At 57.3% G+C, this 17,172-nt stretch overlaps 2 protein-coding genes across 6 annotated transcripts; one reads left to right on the forward strand and one right to left on the reverse strand.

The window, feature by feature from the left end:
* The first annotated feature begins 6,181 nt into the window (after nt 1-6,181).
* Nucleotides 6,182-11,572, forward strand: ASB6 (ankyrin repeat and SOCS box containing 6). Of its 2 annotated transcripts, none has more exons than XM_054084440.1 (7): nt 6,182-6,251; nt 7,047-7,280; nt 7,719-7,900; nt 8,146-8,252; nt 8,651-8,759; nt 9,269-9,355; nt 9,541-11,572. In XM_054084440.1, the coding sequence occupies exons 2-7, from the start codon at nt 7,168-7,170 to the stop codon at nt 10,215-10,217; spliced, it is 1,275 nt and encodes a 424-aa protein (XP_053940415.1). In that variant the 5' UTR covers nt 6,182-6,251; nt 7,047-7,167; the 3' UTR covers nt 10,218-11,572. The 2 variants fall into 2 exon arrangements, with proteins under 2 accessions (XP_053940415.1, XP_053940416.1); XM_054084441.1 differs by lacking the exon at nt 6,182-6,251 and adding an exon at nt 6,261-6,344.
* Nucleotides 11,573-12,274: 702 nt separating this feature from the next.
* On the reverse strand, nt 12,275-16,185 carry NTMT1 (N-terminal Xaa-Pro-Lys N-methyltransferase 1). 4 transcript variants are annotated; one of them, XM_054084445.1, is made up of 5 exons: nt 16,097-16,176; nt 14,638-14,702; nt 13,638-13,833; nt 13,162-13,414; nt 12,275-12,784 (listed from the first exon to the last, which is right to left on the reverse strand). In XM_054084445.1, exons 3-5 carry the CDS (start codon nt 13,797-13,799, stop codon nt 12,528-12,530), a joined length of 672 nt encoding a protein of 223 aa, XP_053940420.1. In that variant the 5' UTR covers nt 13,800-13,833; nt 14,638-14,702; nt 16,097-16,176; the 3' UTR covers nt 12,275-12,527. The 4 variants fall into 4 exon arrangements, with proteins under 4 accessions (XP_053940420.1, XP_053940421.1, XP_053940418.1 ...); XM_054084446.1 differs by having other exon boundaries at nt 16,039-16,146; XM_054084443.1 differs by having other exon boundaries at nt 12,276-12,784; nt 13,638-13,880; nt 16,097-16,185.
* Between the last annotated feature and the right edge of the window lie 987 nt (nt 16,186-17,172).

The raw sequence follows: 17,172 nt of genomic DNA on the forward strand, positions 1-17,172 counted from the left end.
AGGTTAGCGGGGGACACGGCCCCCCCTCCACCTCCAGCCCCCCCCCCCACCCCCCCCATCCCGGTCCCCATCAACCCCGGAGCAAGGTCACCTCTCCTGGGAAAAGCCTGGCTCTCTCGCCTTAATGAGATAATTACGTCCTGCACCACAGTTAAAAACTCATAGGCTGTTTCCCTTGGGGTTCGAAAGAAACCTCCCTAATGAAAACCAGCCACCGGGAGAGGAAAAAGGAGGTTTTTTTTCCTCTTTAAAAATTGGATATATATTTATGTAGAGACACATAGATGCGGGGAGGAGGCGGTGGGAGGGAGAGGGGCAGAGCCAGTGGTTGGGGCTGATTGCCGGTGTCCGGCGAGGGATGATGAGCAGAAATCGAAGAGGTTAACGGTTATGATTTCTTCCCAGTGATTCCAGCGTGCCCTCCTGCCCGCTGCTTGCAGGCACATATGGACGGGGCTGCGCGCACCAAGGCTTCCACGCAAAATCTCGGAGCGAGATATCGGCTGCTGCAGCCGAGCTCTGAGCTCATAAACATCCCCGCTCCAGCGCAGCCGAAGGAGGCAAACCCCTGGCTGAGTTATTTTAACATTTGTCGAAAGCTTTTCTTGCGCTCTCTTCCCCTTCGCGTTGGAGGCGTGCGGATTTTGAAGCCAGCCAGCGCTGCCAAATCTGATCTTCCTGATGGGGAAGCAGCTTCCCAGAGCTCTCCAGCTTGGAAGGGGTGTAGCTGAAGGCAGATTTTGGCTCTTTCCAACTCTGCGGGGGGCTTCCAACAAGCCAGCCCAACCTCCCTTCCCCCTTTCTTTTGGGGGGCTTCATTCATTTGGTCGTGTTGGCCCAATTTATTGACCCTAGGGCCACTTCAGGATTCAGCTCCGGTGTCTGGTCCTACCTCCCTTGGCTATGGAAAGCGTGGGTTGGTGTCACACCGCTTTCCACTCCTGTCTTCCCAGGGGCTGCTCCCCTTGGATCCGTGTTTGCCCATCTGGATGGGTCCCCGGCGGTGCCAGGGCGATGCTGTGCCCTGCGGTTGTGCGTTAGAACACGGATGGTACACCTCGCCGTCAGCCCTCCTGGCTGCCCCGTGCTCTTGGCAAGGAGACACCTGCATCGCCCTTGGAACCACCAAGCCCTGCTGGACCCAGCACAGCCCCATGCCACCTCTCCTTGGCTGGATACCTACTTTATCCTGCTTTTTTTTCCACCACGGCTGCAGGAACCTTCCCTTCCCAGATGAAGATGACACCGCATCCAGGAAAAACCACTCAAGGAACAGCCTGGAGGGTGGAGAGTTGCCCTTGGAGGACAGTGACCCATGGCGATGCGCCCCATGGGTGGGGTCGGGGCAGTGAGAACCCTCATCCTCCCCCCAGCATCCCCCCTTTGGCCCCAGAGACCGGGAACATCTTGCTGTGATTATTTTGGGGGAGCCGTGTGGCGGCTGCTCTCAGTCCATGAAGGAGTGAGGATGGGAGGGGGGGAAAAAGCAGCCCCAACCCCATTTATAACCCTCTCCCTCCTCCTCATTCACAGCCAGACCTTCTTCTTGAACTGTCTGGCTTTTCCAGGGGAGACGGCTTTCCTTCAGTTTGCAGCATTAAATAATTAAATGGAGAGAATAATCATCGGCGAAACCCCCTTGGGTTCGCACTTCCTCGGGCCCTGTGATTGCTGATATTTTTTTGGGTGAAATATGACCTTTTTTATGATCAAAGGGGATCAGAGTTCCAAAGGAAAGTAAAAAAAAAAAAAAGAAAAAGAAAAAAGGAAAAAAAAAAACAGTAAAAAAAAGAGGGCAAGCATTTTCTTTTTTCCCAATCCTAGCGGTCTGGTAAAGTTTCTTTAGACATGCAAAGATTTACACACCTTTCTGCAGGGTGCCTTAAATTACCCTCCAACTCTTTACACGTTTCCATGAGCAGAGCAAGAACAGTAAGTCATTGAGAAATTAACTGGCCTTTCAGAAATATCCCCTGTCGGCCTTTCAGAAGGAGAATGTCTAATGACTTTTTTGAAGTAGAGGTCAGGGTTTGCTTTTTTTAAATAAAACAATCTGTATTAATGCAATTTCCTTTTTAGCTCTAGGATTTGCCCTTTTTTTCTTTTTTTTTAGCATTTTTTTTTTAACTCCACCAGCCACACGGTGTGAGACCCGGTTGTTTGAAACCCACCCTCCTGGCGTTTCCGAGCTCTTTCCTTTTTATTTCGGTAAAAACTATGTTTTAAGTGATTAAAAATTGGACTTTGGAGCTGGCGAGGTGACTCTCGGCTGCGTTTAGGGCAAAGGATGGGTGGTTTGGAGGTGAAACCAAATGGGTTTGCTTTGCCTGACACCCAGCGCCGGGGTTTTGCTGGGCTGGGCGGGTGCTCAGGGTCTGGCTTTGCTGAGCCAGAGCTGTTGGGCTGATGGACCAGAGCGGCACCGAACCGGCAGTGCTGTGCCAGGCTCTTGGGAGTGAGGATCTGACCGGCCAGAGCTTGCCAGGTTTGCAGTTTCAAGCCTTTGAGATGAATGCGTTTCTGTTTGCCAGCCCTTCATCTTCCTCTCTTAAGAAAAACTATATTTATATGTATATATATATATATTTATTTTTGTAATCTCGCTTTGTGTCCTAGAGGTTTCCTGATATTCCTCTCATGCTGCGATAACATCTCGCGCTTCCAGAGCTCTCGTTGCGGCACGGATCCGGATATCTCCGCCAGCTCCAGCCTTCCTCCTCACTCCCAGACATGGGTGGCTGGGGTGGGACGGTGCAGCATCCTTGGAGCTCTGCTTGGGTTGGTGCTGCTCGCTTTCGTTCCCGGGGTTCTTGTTCTTCTTAATACTCCCCAAATCTTGCTTTAGGTGTATTATTGTGTAGAGAAACCCCGTGAGTGGAAGGGGTCTTGTTACTATGGAGATGCACTACACCTTAAGGAGAGTGTGAGGAGTAATGGGATAGTAAGGAGTAAGACTACGGGAGATGGGTGGGGGTTGACGGTCCCCAGCCAGGACCCAGCAGCCACTTTTGGGTCAGGTTCTTGCCCATTGCTGGGGTAAGAGGGCTGCCTGATTAAACCTGAGCCATGCCCAGCTCTTCAGGGACCGGAGCATCCCCATCCTGCCCCTGGCACTGAGGGCATCGGGCTGGGCAGGAGCCAGCGCAACGTTGCCCACAGGGATTCCAGCCGGGGGCTTTTGCTGGAGGAGCCTCCCCCATGCCCAGCCCTGCTGCTCCCAACAGGAATAGTATTTCTCTGTCCACTGAGCAATTCCTCTTTCTCCCTCCAGCCCCCAAAAGGGCAGCGTGCCCTGTCCCAGCTCCTCTCCTCCTCTCCCCTCCAGCTCTTCCCATTCCCTCCAAGCTTCTTGTCTCTGCGGTCGGTGCCATTTATAAAACACCCCAGCCAGCCCCTTGGTGAAGGTTTTTCTCTCAGCTTTCTTATTCCCTCTGTTCCTGCCTCTTTCTTTTGCTCTTTCTTTCTCTCCCTCTCTTTCTTTCCCTGCCAGGAATCCCAGTCCCAGATGAACCAATACTCCGTGGCTCAGCTATTTCCCTTTTATTCCACCCCCCCTCCTCCTTCCACAGCGAGATGGGAAAAGAGTGAACTAAAAAAAAAAAAAAAAAAGAAAGAAAGAAAGAAAAAAAAAAATCAAAGCTGCACATATTGGATCCAGATGTGCTTACAGCCCTTTCCAGCAATTTAATTAAATTCCCCCAGACAGCCAGGAGGATTTCTTAATGATCAAATTTCCCTGGCTTTCCTCCTAAAATGCCCCTCTTTCTTCGGTTGGCTGTTGCTCTGTCTCCCTGATGGATCGCCAACTCGCATTCTTCTCAGTCCGCCCAGCCAAGGTGATGGGGAGGAAGGGGGCAGATCCCCAGGCTGTTATTTTAGCCGGGCACTCCATCGCCTCGGCCGACCGCATCAGAGACATCCTTGCTTACAAAATGGACTTTTTCACCCCAAAAATATGAGGGTGGGGAGTCAGCTCCCTAGAGGTCGTGGCTCATGGCAAGGTCATGGCAGGACCAGGGCAGGGATGCTCTGGGGAAGGGCTCCCGTGGTTCCTCACCAGCTGATGGCCAGGGAGGAGTCAAGAGAGACCCAAGCCCAGGGAGAGAGCCAAGTCTTGGGATCTCAGGACTTGACACCTTCCAGGGCTGGTTTTGAGCCAGGATTGGCCCCACACTGCACGCTGAAAGCATCCTTTCCAGCCGAGGGGATTAGTGAGGTGGGGGCAAAGCCTCTACAGAGCTCACGGGGGCATGGCTGGGCTGGTTGGGCATTTTGAGGCAGCCCAGGGTTGTCCCCTCAGCCCCAGAGCAAACACAGCGGGTGTTGGAGGTGGCAATGGGGTGACCCACACTTGCCAGCCCTCCTTCCCCTGCCAACAGCGGGGAATGCAGGGGGGATTGCCCCCAAAACAGTGTCTGATGGAGGGCTGAACCTGCGCGGACCCCACGAGTGCAAGGCAGGTGGGGACAAGTGGCTGCGCCTGGTGCTGCCACCCCAACTGTGGAGGGTCCAGGGGTTCACTGGACCACGGAGGGTTTGGGCTTTACCCAGACCAGGAGGGTCCAGGGTTTGTCCATCCTCTGGTGGCAGCGAGGAGGCACTCAAGACCATGGTCCAGCTGAGGCAAGGTTGCACTGGTTTGAAGGCAGCTCCTACATGCATAAAACATCCTCCATGCAAAGGGAGAAATTCTTGCTCCTTGTTACTCCTGTTGTGATTCCCCTCTGGTCCCTGCCCAGGGTGCTCAGACAGGATTATTCCCACTGCCTCTTGAGACAATACACGGATGATGCCCCTCAAATCCTACTCAGGGGGTCTACCAGGCTGAAAGGGGGACCCCACGCCTGATGGCATGGGCATGGGACCCCTGCCCTGATGTGGAGGTGGACTTGGAACCAGGGGGCTGTGGGCATTGGGGTTCCCCACCCGGACACCTCACTTTGTGTAGGGTACGATAGGTGGGAAAGAGCGGGAAATGTGACGGCACATCAGAAAAACGTGCAACCAGCCCGGTCCTCTCGCCCCCTCTGCCCCCGGGCCACGGCTGCCTCTGAAATCTGGAGGCGCTCCACCAGAATAAAATAAATACGTAAATAGGAAACCCAAGAGGGCTTCAGCTATTGCCGGCTCTCCGGAGCTCCCTGCGTCTGGAAATTCCACCGTAATAATAATAATGATGATGATGGTGATAATGGTATGAATAAATCCTGGGCTACACTTCCCCCGTGGCTCTTTCAGCAGGGAAGGGTCCAGGCGTGCTGTGGGCAGCACCATCTGAGCCGCCTGACACCCGGAGCCCCCCAACCCCTGGAGACCTGGGGAGCGGACAGCCATGGGGTGCCACCTCCCACTCTTCCAACCCAAACCGTTCCCTGATTCCACGCGCACATGTGTGTTTGCCTCTGCATTTGCAGGTGTGCACCGTGTGCATGCGAACAGCTGTGCACATCTGGGGGGGGGCTTGGAGGGGTTGTGCCACTGTACCTGGGGTGGTTGTGCCTGCGCACGGGGGGTCATGCACTTGCGTGTGCACATGGCAGCGCCTTGGGGCGCGCAAACACCCCGTGTACACCTGTGCCCACTGCATGCACACGGGAGCGGAGTGTGCACGGGTGCCATGCGTCAGGGATGCCCATGCTCCGGGGGTGCACATCAAGGATGCCCAGCCCGCACACTGAGGATGCCCACGCACCGAGGATGCAACCTGTGCACCGGGGATCGCCATCCCTCGGCGATGGCCGTGCCCTTGCACCAGGGATGGCCGTGCCCCGGGGATGCCCATGCCTGTACAACGGTGATGCCCATGTACCGGGAATGCCCATGCTCACACACTGGGGGTGCCCAGCCAATACCTCGGGGATACCCACGCACCGGGGCTGCCCATGCCCAGTGCATAGGGGATGCCCAGCCCGCACACCGGGGCTGCCCGTGCCCAACGCCCCGGGCTGCCCAACCCTCCGTCTCCCCGCCCCGCGCTCCCGCCGCGCCTCTCGCCAGCCACGTGCTGCCCCCTGCCGGGCGCCCGCCGAGGCCCCGCCCACACAAAACCACGCCCATCCACAAACCACGCCCACAAAGGAGACCACGCCCACTGAGAGACACATCCCGCGCAGATGCCACGCCCACAAAAAAGAGACACCACCCACTCACGAAGCCCCGCCCACACCCACGCCCTGCCCATATAAGACCGGCCCCTTGAGAGGCCCCATCCGGTGCTGGTGCTTCCGCTTCCGGCCGCGGCGCCGGTAAAGGTGAGGGGCGGGTGTACTGGCGGCCTCCGCGTCTTTCCCCGTGCCTGCTGAGGGCTCCGGGGACTCCTGCGTGGGGTCGCTGAGGCTGTCGCGGTGAGGGCCTGGGGGCTCCTGGTGTTGCTCCCTCTTAGGGCCTCAGCGCTCTTCCCTGTGGCGTGCAGTGAGGTTTATGGGCCTCTCGGTCTGCCCCTCCCAGGGTTGTAACCCTGTGCGATGAGGCGTGTTGGCCTCTGGGCCGGCTTCTGTGTGTTACTGGGAGGGCTGATGGGCCTAACTTGTTTCCATGGGTCACAGGGAGGGCGGATGGCCTCTGGGCTGGCTCCTGCGGGTCACTGGGAGGGCTGGTGGCCCCTGGGCTGGCTCCTCCAGGTCTCATGGAGAGGCTGGTGGCCCCGGGCTGTTCTCTGTGTGTCACAGGGTGATATAGGTCTTCCAGCCCTGTGGAGGCTACTTCAGCCCTGCTCCCTCTGAAAAAGGCAGGCCCTTGCTGGATGCAGACACTCTGGAGCACTCAGACTGGCCCCAGTCACCCCAGAGCGTGGGTCCTTGTGGCAGAGCCTCCAGAAATGGAGCGTGCCCTGAGCCTGGGCTCTGCCTGGTGTGTTTTCTTCCTGCGCGCAGATAACACCAATTTGTGGGTCTGCGTGCAGGTGATAATCTGAATGCCCTGTGGTGTGTGGGAGGAGATCCCTGTGCTGGTCTTCATTGCGGTTTAGAAACAGAAAAGGAAGGTAGGAGGAAGGCTGTGCTTTTTCTAAATATAAAACTGCTAGAAGGGCTTGTTTGTTTTAACAGGAAGGAAAAGTCCTTTAGAAACCAGGCAGCGCCGGGGTCTGCCTGCTGGAGGCCTGTGTGGGAAAAGACACCACTGCCATGCTGGAGGCCTCTGGATGGTCTGTGTGCAGAACAGAGCACAATGCCTTTCCTGCATGGCTTCCGCAGGATCATCTTCGAGTATCAGCCCCTGGTAGACGAGATCTTGGGGCTGCTGGCGATACAGGACACAGAACAGCAGAGTGCTCTTGAGAGGTAATGAGATGAGGCTGTGAGTGGAGCTCTAGGATTCTGTTTGGTGTTTGAGGGGTGAGAGTTGGAGCTCAGTGTTGCAGCTGTGGTCAAACACAGTGCTGTCTGGGAACAAAACCTATTCCTGGTGAGCAGCTTGTCCCATGGTCCCCCTTCTTGGTGGAGTTCTTTGGGAACATGGGGACAGAGTAGAGCAAACTGTATGTGCTCCCCAGGAACAGCCCTTTCTGCCTGATCTGTGGCAATAAAACCTGAACTGGGGTTAAGCTGTGACCTGCTGCTGCTGCATAATCCCACATCAACATGTTAGAGACGAGAGGATACAAGACAAGAGGGGACACTGGGGCATTTTTCTTTACTCTCTGGAGCTACTTTGACCCTTGCAAACACCTGAGGTGTGTGCTGTTCAGATAAGTAACTGGCTGTTTTCTGTGTCTTAAGCCCTGCCTGTCTGGGTGGTGACAGAAGCCAGCTCTCAGCTGTGAGACGAGTCTTGGAGAGGGAGACCCACTCCCCCTTTTATCAGGAAGGTGTCAGCTATGCCTTGCTGAAGGTCATCGAGCTGGGGCTTGTCCCTGCTGCAGAAATTCTCCTGGAGTTTGGAGCTGACCTTGGATTTGAGGGTAAGGCTGGTGGCCCTGGGAGGTGGTTATGGTTGGGGCAGGAGGATGGGGTACTGCCAGTTCAGCCCCCTCTCTGCTGGGGTAGCATGGATCTAATGTTTAGCTGTTGCTAAAGCAGGACTTGGGTTTTCATGGGCACCGCTGTGTTCTCAGGGCCCACCCAGCTGCTCCCTCCTGCTTTTGGTGGGTGTTTGGGTCATTATGGGGAAACCCTTGGTTCTCTCTGACTCTGTTTTTGTCCTCAGATCCCGTCACCTACTACACCCCCCTGCACATAGCAGTGCTCCGCAACCAGCCAGATATTGTGGAGCTCCTGGTGCACCACGGGGCTGACATCAACCGGAGAGACCGGGTACGGGATTAGCTGCCTGAACACAGCCAAAGCTGAGCCCCCTTGGGATTTAATTGTGAGGGACAGCCCTCCCTGCTCGCCACCTCCCAGGCCACGCTGTGTGCTGCTTCCCCTCAGCAACCTCCTGGTCCCGTTGTCCATAGTGCTCCAGTGCTGTGGCAGAAGGTCAGGTTGCCTTTGGCCAAGCAAACCTGCCTCTGTCATGGAGTGATGGGTGAGGGGAGGCTGGAGGAGACAAACCTTTCCCTGTGGATGCACCAGGGAAGGCTCACTCTGATTTTGGAGGATGGGATGAAATAAACTCTTATGTTGGCTGTACCGAAGCCCCAGCAGCGACTCTCCAGAGGCTCAAGGTCTTTAATAGTGGTTTTTGGCTTTTTTTCTCTTGCTCTGTGCAGATCCATGAGAGCAGTCCCCTCGATCTGGCCAGTGAGGAACCTGAGCGGCTGCTGTGCCTCCAGCGGCTGCTTCAGCTGGGGGCTGATGTCAACGCAGCTGACAAAAATGGTCTGTGTGCCCTGTCTGGTTCCCTCAGCCCAGGTGTCCCCAGCACTTGGCCCACACAGGTGGGCTAGGGTGGGACACAGACTCTGTGTCATTCCATCCCTCTGGTTACCAACTGGTTTGGAAGTTGGATGCAGGCTGCAAACCCTCCCTGGTGTTCTGTGTTTTCTTACATCTTGGCTGTGTCAGATGCACGAAGGGGCTGTAACCAGCTCTGTGTGGCCCACAGGAGGGGCGATGGCTGTGTTACCTCACAGCCCTGCGTACTCATGTGCTCTAACAGCTGCTCTGCCATGGCATCTGTGCTCTCCGGGGACATCACTAGCCTTGCATGTTTGGCCTGTAACCCTGTCCCCACTGCTGTGATGCATCATGGGGACAGCAGGAGCCTGCCAGAAGGGGAAGGGCCGTTTCTCCCCATGGCTGGTGATCTGGTTGGTGGGGTTGATTGTTTTCCTTCTTGCATTTTCGGGTGTTGCCCTATTATCATCTGACCAATGGCTCCATTGCAGGAAAGACGGCACTGTTGCATGCCTTGGCCAGCAGTGATGGTGTCCAGATCCGCAACACCGAGAGCATCCGTCTCCTGTTGGAAGGAGGTGAGGACAAACTTCTCTCCCCTCCATGCATGGTCCTGCCAGGCCTAGTGTTGGTTGATTCTTTGTACAGAACCAGGCACTGCCCTCTGATCTCTTTTATGTTCCCACATGAGCAAGAGTAAAACCTGGTGGTGCTGGAGTTAGTGTTGTCCTAGCCTCATTGTCTGCTGTGTCCTTTCTTCCAGGTGCGGATGTCAGAGCCACCACCAAAGATGGTGACACAGTCTTCACCTACATCATCTTCCTGCTGGGAGAGATGGTGTGCAGCAACACCGAGGAGGCACAGGTGATCAGTTGCTTCTGCTTTCGTGTCACGCAGCTGCTGCTGGCCCATGGTGCTGACCCCAGCGAGTGCCCGGCCCCTGAGTCCCTCACCCACCTCTGCTTCAAAAACTTTGAATGCCACTTCCCGCTGCTGCGTTTCTTGCTGGAGTCAGGTGCTGCCTACAACTGCTCCCTTCACGGTCCTTCCTGCTGGTCAGGCTTCCACATCGTCTTTGAGTGCCTCTGCTCACACCTCAGTGTCTCTGAAGATGATGGCTTCTCTACAGACCTCATCCAGAAGGGTCAGACTCTGCTGGAGCTCATGATGGCCAGTTCACAGGCCATCCGGCTGCCCAGCAACTTTGAGGTCAACACCAGCAGCTGCAGGTACCATGGGGAGAAGATCAGGACTCTCTTCTGCTCTCTGAAGCAGCTGGAGCGCTCCCCGCAGGCACTGAAACATCTCTGCAGGGTGTTTATCCGGCAGCGCCTTAAACCATGGCCAGTAGATGTCAAAATCAAGGCTCTACCTCTTCCAGACAGGCTGAAATGGTACCTCCTCATTGACCACACTGCTGCCGGGCACGAGGACCCCTGAGCCTGACTAATGCCTCTGCATCTTCCCCCTCCATGGTCATCGTGTGCCTGCAGCCACCAGACCTCTGCTCTGGGCCAGTTTGCTCCACAGCAAGCAGAGTTGCTGCCCGAGTGCCTACTGCTTGGCCAGTGCTGCCCATGGTGTCCCCCTCTGTGTGTGCTTTTAGGGGTGTGATGCCACATGCATGTCTATGGAGATCTTGTCACTTTGGGGCATGTCATGGGGAGGTGGGCAAAGCCCTGTGGCTCCCTGAGGGAGCATCCAGGAACTGGATACTGGGGTGTGGAGTGTAAGGGAAGGCCTGGTGGGCAGAACCAGTGGCATGGTTGGGGTGGTGTGAGTGGAGAGGCAGCCTGTCCCCTCTCTTTCCAGCCCTGTGGGGTCTGGGGTGGGTGAAGTAGTGCCTTAGGCGATTGGTGGAGCTATGAGATGCATTGGGGTGCTGGGAGAAGAGGTGTTCCCTGTGTCAGGAGAGTGCTGATATTTGTGTCCTGGTTTCCTGCCTCTGGGTTCTGGTGGTGGGAGCAGCTGTGGTGGAGGCAGGTCTGGCATCTCCATGTGGATGAATTCCTCGCTTGCCAGGGCTTCTGAAACCAGAGTGGGGCAGGGTGAGGGGAAGCAGGGCTGGGAATGGTGGCCAACTGCTCGGCACCCTCCAAGGTTATGCTGGGAGCGCCCCATCCTCCCAGCACAGAGGATTGTCCACCAAGGCATCTTGGATGTGCTGGGCTCCAAAACAGACAAATGGATGTTTCTTGACTGTGTTGTGTTCCCTGCGCAAAGACAAGGAGCAGGCAGCTGAATGCCTTGTGCCTCCCTCCCTGTTCCTTGGCTCTTCCCCTTGCCAACTGCTCCCAGAACAAGAGTTGCAGCAGGACTCATGGGTTTCTTCCCAATCTGTTACTGGAAGCTCCAGACCCTGAGGCTGCACATGGAGGTCCCACGTCCCAGCCTTGCCACAGTCGTTTGGCTCCCCTTTCTAGGCATCTGCTTCCTCCTGACATGCCAATGACTACCTGCGGCACTGAGCCCTCCATTGTTTGTTTTTTGTTTGTTGTGAGGGATGTGCAGAAGAGGATGAAAAGAGGAGAAATCTGTTTGGAGCTGTTACAGTTTATGGCAGGCGGATCTGGGATTCAAGGGCAGTTTGGCTGCAGAAGAGTTGTCTGCCTGCATTGCCCTCCTGGCAGCATCTGTGTTTTCTCCCACCCTGTGGAACTGGAGCTGTGCACCATGATAAACTGATGTTTAAGGAAGAATATTAATGTCATCAACTACTCCCTTGGATTTGTCTGGAATGGGGAAGGACCAATTAAATGAGGCCTTTTATAATAATGACAAGGGGATCATTTCTTCTGTGGGAGAGAGGGGGTGGAGGAGAGGGTTCTGCGGGGATGAGGGAAACTGGATAAGCCTGGCTGGAGGGACCAGCTGCACCTGGGGTTTTCTCACCCTCCTGGCAAGCTGTTGGGCCAGTGTTGGCAGAGTTGTGTTACGTTAGGGTGGCACAAGTTAGGCTTTGGTAAGTGATGTGGTATGGCCAAGGAGGAGATGGGAATGCTCAGTTGTGGGGATTTGGGGAGCAGCTGTAGCAATGCAGTCTCTGAGCAGGAGGTGGTGGGCATTGCCATGAGCCAGGGGTGAGGGGAGGGCCGTCTCAAAGGAGTTTGGAGCAGGTTGGAGGGCTTTGTCTGGGTTACCCTTCTCCCCATCCACCTCTTCTGCTGCTTGTGGGTTTAACGGAGAGGCCCTGCAAATTCCAGAATGTGGTGTTGCCTCTCCACCCCACCAGAGGGGAATGGGAGAGGTTTCTCCTCTCTGCCTTACTCAGCTTGCTGCAGTGAACAAGAAGTTCAAAGAGTAGGAAAGTGTCAAACCTGCGAGCAAGGAACAGAGCCCAGACTGTCACAAAGGTGCTCTGAGCTCCTGTTCACTGACAGGAGCCCTGTGCAATGGCAGTCAGCAACCTGCTGGTGCCCGCGGAGCATAACTCTGGCAGAGTACTCGTGTACAGAGCCCCCAAAGGTGGCATTAAGCCAATGCTGTGTCCAACAAAACCCACGTGCAGAAGTGCAACAGCAGGAAAATGTATTTGGCAAACACCTCTTTTCACAAACAGCAGCAACTTGGAAGACAAAGCTCCGTCCTTGCCACCAGCCCTGGAGAGAGGGAGTTGCGACGCCCTCGCCACTGTCCACCTCCCCCTGGTGAAGGCACGGTCCTCACCCCTCCTGGCCCCAGCAGGAACGGCTGTGCTGGCCTGTGCTCTGAGCTGGCCTCGGAGAGACCTCCTCCCGCTGCTGGCCACCCTCATCTCATGGCAAAGGTGTAGACATGGTAGATCTCATCAGGGAAATTCTCCTGGCGCTCCTCAGCCAGGAGGTGGAGCCCAGCCCGGTGGATGATCTTGCGGACCACATCCAAGTCCCGGCAGACGCTGCTGTCCACATCATCCATGATCACACCCTCCTGAGCCATATTGTCCTTGATGACCACGATGCCATTGGGCCGCAGGCCGGCGCGGCACCGCTTTAGGAAGTCAGAGAGGTGGTTGTCAGTGAGATGTCCTGGAGAGGCAGAGCAGGAGGGTTAGAGGGCATGGGGTGATCGGGGCAGGAGGAGAGGCGAAGACAGGGAGCTGTGGTTGGAATCCCTCCTGATACAGGTAGCCAAATACTTGAGCTAATTGCAGGTGAAAGCTTTAGCTTGGGGATGTCCAATTTCTGTTCTCTACACAACTCCATCCAACCCACACCTCCTCCCTGGCCTCCAAGGGCTTGGGAGAAAAGATTCTACCCACAGAGGGCAGGTCCCCAGACCAGCCTCCCACCTCATCCTCAATGCAGATCTTGAGCTCTCCTCTCCCGTGTGGGGCACCTTGGCAGGGAAAGCTGGATGGAGGACAGGCTGGTGAGACCCCCCCCATAAGCTGAGTGACCCTCACCAATGACCCACTGGATCCAGATGACATCGTAGGAGTTGGGCTCGGGGCTGAAGTCCTGAAGGCCACAGCAGAAGTAGTTGCGCACGCGCCTGCCCTCCTCTCCTAGGTAGCTCTTGGCCTTGGTGAGGAAGTCCTCAGTCACATCTACCATGTCCACTGTCTTGAAGAGAGGGAGCAGCAGCCGCTTGGTGATCCGGCCGATGCCTGCCCCACAGTCCAGAGCGCGAGTCGTCCCAGTGCGGTTGGGGCCATCCTGGAACAACCACAAGGGGCTGAATCCCACCATGAGGTACCCACAGAGCGGAAATGAAGCAACCGCATGGGATGGGGATGGGGTAAAGGGGACCCATTACAGGGCAAAGCCCTCCCAGCACAAATGCAATGGAGGATCCTACAGAGCAACTCGGAGGCAAGAGCCCAGCTCTGTGCTGGGAGAAGGATGGGGTTTTGGGAGCATGACAGACTGTGCCACCTACCCGCAGAAACCTCTGCAGGAACTTCCTGGAGCTGTTGATGTCTATGCTGGAGATGTGGCCGTAGCCCCCAAGCATGCCGTCCACCGTGGCAGGCACATCCTTCCAGTACTTCTCTGCCTTGGAGTAAAACTCAAATTCATTCTCCACCACCTCACTTGTCATGCTGGCTGAGGGGCATGCGCCTGCGCAGGACTCGCTGCTCCTCCAAGACAGGGGAGAAACCGCTGGTCAGGTCTGGAAGAGCTGTGGGCACAAAGCCCCCCCCAAACCAGGGAGGCAGATGTGAACTCTGTGCACCCACCCCAGTTTCTCTTTATCACTCCTTCCCCTTCCCCAGGGCTACTTCAAACTCTAAAAACCTTCAGCAAGATGGAGTCAAGATCTAAATCCTGGTACTCTCTGGAGACCAACAAGTCCCAAACCCCCTCTCAGACAGGGATGCCACAGCCAGAGCAGGCATCCCCAAGCCCTGATCAGCAATACACCCAATTATATATATTTTTTTTTAAGGCTGAAGCACCCTGTTCACCTATTCTGCCTCTTCCTCCCTTGTCTTAACATTTTACAGATTACACATTTATCTGCAGAGACCATCAGTCACCTCTAATTACGTCTGGAGTTGTTAAAAGTTACCCTAAGCACCTACCTGAGGATTGTAAATCTCAGCCATGACCATAAGTTAGATGTTTGCAATATAATAAAGTCAAGGTATAATCAGCAATACAAGCTATAAATCCCCCCAAGACATCTCATAATTCAAACCACTGTGGATTTGATTAACTGTGCCGGGGATAAGAAACTAGATTTAAGGTGGCCAAAGGGTAAATTCAAGGACTTCAAACACCTTTACAAATAAAGGAGTATAGAGTGTTCATGGCTGGAACTTGCCGGCAAATATCCTATTAGATACAAAGCCTTTTTTATCACAGCTTAGGCAGCTTCAATGGCCCCACGTGGTCTTGAACATCTTGGGGATGGAGCAGAGGACGCAGCATCTCACCTTACAGATCACCAGTTGAAATCCAGTTTGGCTCAGTGGTGCCAGGAGCTGGTCTGCGGTGTGATCTTGAAGAAGAAAAGAAAGGGTTTTAGTCCCAAACCACCCTTTTAGACCCACCAGCATGAGCGAGGCCAACCACAGCCCCAGGGAGACAGAAGTAAGGGCCACCTCAACCCCACAGGCACCATCTGGGCCTGTTGGGGGACAGGAGCTGGTGTTGCCCCATAACTTAGAGGTGGTGGGAGTCTGAACCATGGGTGCAGCCTGTGTGTAGAGGGTTTAGCCCTGCTTTGAAGCAGTTCTACCATCTGATCACCTGGGCTGGCACCCTAGTTCGCCCTCCTGGCAGTGTAACGCCTTCTTTGTCCCCAGGTTCAGCTGTGTGGTGTTGTTCCTCAGGGTGTCACAGGCTGGGAGCACCCAGTGCAATGATCCTACACACCAGCGTGGACCCTAGTGCCCTGAAAGCCCCCAAACCTGGCAGCTCCCCAGCTGGGAGGTCACACCAGGCCTCCTCACATTCAGGGGAGGGAGGTCACCCCACTATGGGGGCCCTTCCCAACCTGCTGGCATCATCTGGGGGCTGGAGGGGGCAGAGAGGTCCTCAGAACAAGCAGGGCAGAGGGGCACTGGGGTCTCCTCCCTACGGGGACAGAGGGTCACCAGGAAGAGAGGGACAGGGTGGCACTGGGGTCTCATCCCCAGGCAAGGGCAGGCAGAAGGGTCCCCAGGAGGAGCAGGGCAGGGGGATACTGGGGTCCCATCCCTAGGAAAGGGGGCAGAGAGGTCCCCAAGAGGAGCGGGGCAGGAACGCACCACCCTGGAGGGCACTGGGGTCCCATTCCAAGGACAGGGGGTCTCCAGGAGGAGTAAAGCACCACTATGGGCGGCACCGGTGTCTTATTCTCGGGCGGAAGAGGGGACCCCCAGGAGAAGTGGGAGAGGGGGGCACCACCACGGGGGCACTGGAGTGTCATCCTCTCGGAGGGAGGAAGGAGTCCCCAAGACGAGTGGGGCAGGGAGACACCGGGGTCCCATGCCCCCAGGCAGGGGGTGGCACGGGGGCACTGGGGTCCCATCCTCAAGGGGCCGGAAGGGTCCCTTGGGCGAGCAGGGCAAGTGTCACCGCCATGGCGGACACCAGGGTCCTACCCCCAGGGGGAGCAGGGGGCAGAGGGGCCCCCAGAAGGGGTGGGAGAGCGGGGCACCGCGGCCCCCTCCCGGTGTGGTGTTACCCCAGCCCTCCCCGTGGCCTCTAGGCCCAAGCCGGCCGTTCCCCCGGTGCCCCACCCGCTCGGGGCCTGCGCCGTGGGGCGCCCCGCAGGCCGCAGCCCTGTTCGACGGGGGACGGTCCGTTCCGGGCCTGGCCGCCTCCCCCCGGTCCGCCCTCGCTCTCCTCACCGCAGCGGGCACGGAGAGACCTGGTGCTGCCCGCGACCCCCGCCGGCCCCGCCGTTACCTGCGCCGCGAGGCCCCCTCAGCCCGCACCGGCACCGCCACAGCCAATCGGGCGGCGCCGGCGCCGTGACGTCATGGAGTAGGCGGAGCATCACGACGGGCGTGGGCTACAGATGGGCGTGGCCTGACGCTTATCCTCATCCTCCTAGTGGGCGTGGTCAGCATATGGGCGTGGTCTGAAAGTGGGCTTGGCCTCACAAGTAAGCGTAGTCTGCTCTGATGGGCGGGGTCATGATATTGGACGGAGCTCTGATGGGCTGATTCCTCCTAGTGGGCGTGGCCTCTTGGAAGTGGGCTTGGGAGCCCCGCAACTGGGCGTGGCTTCTCTGTAGCATGCCAACTATTCCAAGTGGGCGTGGTCTCCTAGAGGGCGTTTCCTTACAAATGGGCGTGGCCTATCAATGGGCGTGGTCCCCGCTCTGTCTTACCACGTGGGGGAGAGCGGGGGACATGTTTGATGCGGAAGGGACTGGGACAGACTGGGGTGAACTGGGACGCCCCGCGGCGGGGTTGGCGGCTGAGGGCGGCCCCGTCCCGAGCCCGCAGCCTGTGTCGAGCGGCCCCGGCGCTGCCCGCGGGCTCCAGCGGGGCTTCGTGCCCGGGGAGGCCCCGCCACTGCGCTGGGCTCGGGGGAAACGGGCGGGGGATCTCGGCTGGGGCACTGCGGGGCGGCACCGCGGTGGCTCGGTTGGGGCGACCGGGCCGGGGAGTGTCGGGGTCCGTCCCGGTACCGTCCCGTCCCGGTCCTTCCCGCCGTGCCCCGCCGCGAACACGCGGGGGCGCTGTTGTCCTGCCGTTCCGCCGCCGCGGGAACTTCGCTGCGTCCTGCGGGGGGCGGGGGGGGGGGGTAGAGCGGCGGCAGGACCCCGCACCGGCACCGGGAACTGCCCCAAACCCATCCCGCACCGGCACCGGGCACTGCCCCAAATCCACCCCGCACCGGCACCGGGCACTGCCCCAAATCTGCCCCGCACCGGCACCCAGCACTGCCCCAAACCCATTCCCCACCGGCACCGGGCACTGCCCCAAACCCACCGCACACCGGCACCGGGCACTGCCCCAAATCTGCCCCGCACC

Source organism: Cuculus canorus, chromosome 19 (genome assembly GCF_017976375.1).
Source record: "Cuculus canorus isolate bCucCan1 chromosome 19, bCucCan1.pri, whole genome shotgun sequence".
NCBI lineage: Eukaryota > Metazoa > Chordata > Aves > Cuculiformes > Cuculidae > Cuculus > Cuculus canorus.

Bases quoted from the DNA above. Each gene is read 5' to 3' on its own strand.
- ASB6 (XM_054084440.1), top strand. From the start codon at position 7,168: ATGCCTTTCCTGCATGGCTTCCGCAGGATCATCTTCGAGTATCAGCCC. The intron at 8,253-8,650 runs GTACGGGATTAG...TGCTCTGTGCAG, and splicing joins ACATCAACCGGAGAGACCGG to ATCCATGAGAGCAGTCCCCT. The intron at 8,760-9,268 runs GTCTGTGTGCCC...GCTCCATTGCAG, and splicing joins CAACGCAGCTGACAAAAATG to GAAAGACGGCACTGTTGCAT.
- NTMT1 (XM_054084445.1), bottom strand. From the start codon at position 13,799: ATGACAAGTGAGGTGGTGGAGAATGAATTTGAGTTTTACTCCAAGGCA. The intron at 13,415-13,637 runs GTAGGTGGCACA...TGGTTGTTCCAG, and splicing joins TCCTGCAGAGGTTTCTGCGG to GATGGCCCCAACCGCACTGG. The intron at 12,785-13,161 runs GTGAGGGTCACT...CTGCCTCTCCAG, and splicing joins CTGGATCCAGTGGGTCATTG to GACATCTCACTGACAACCAC.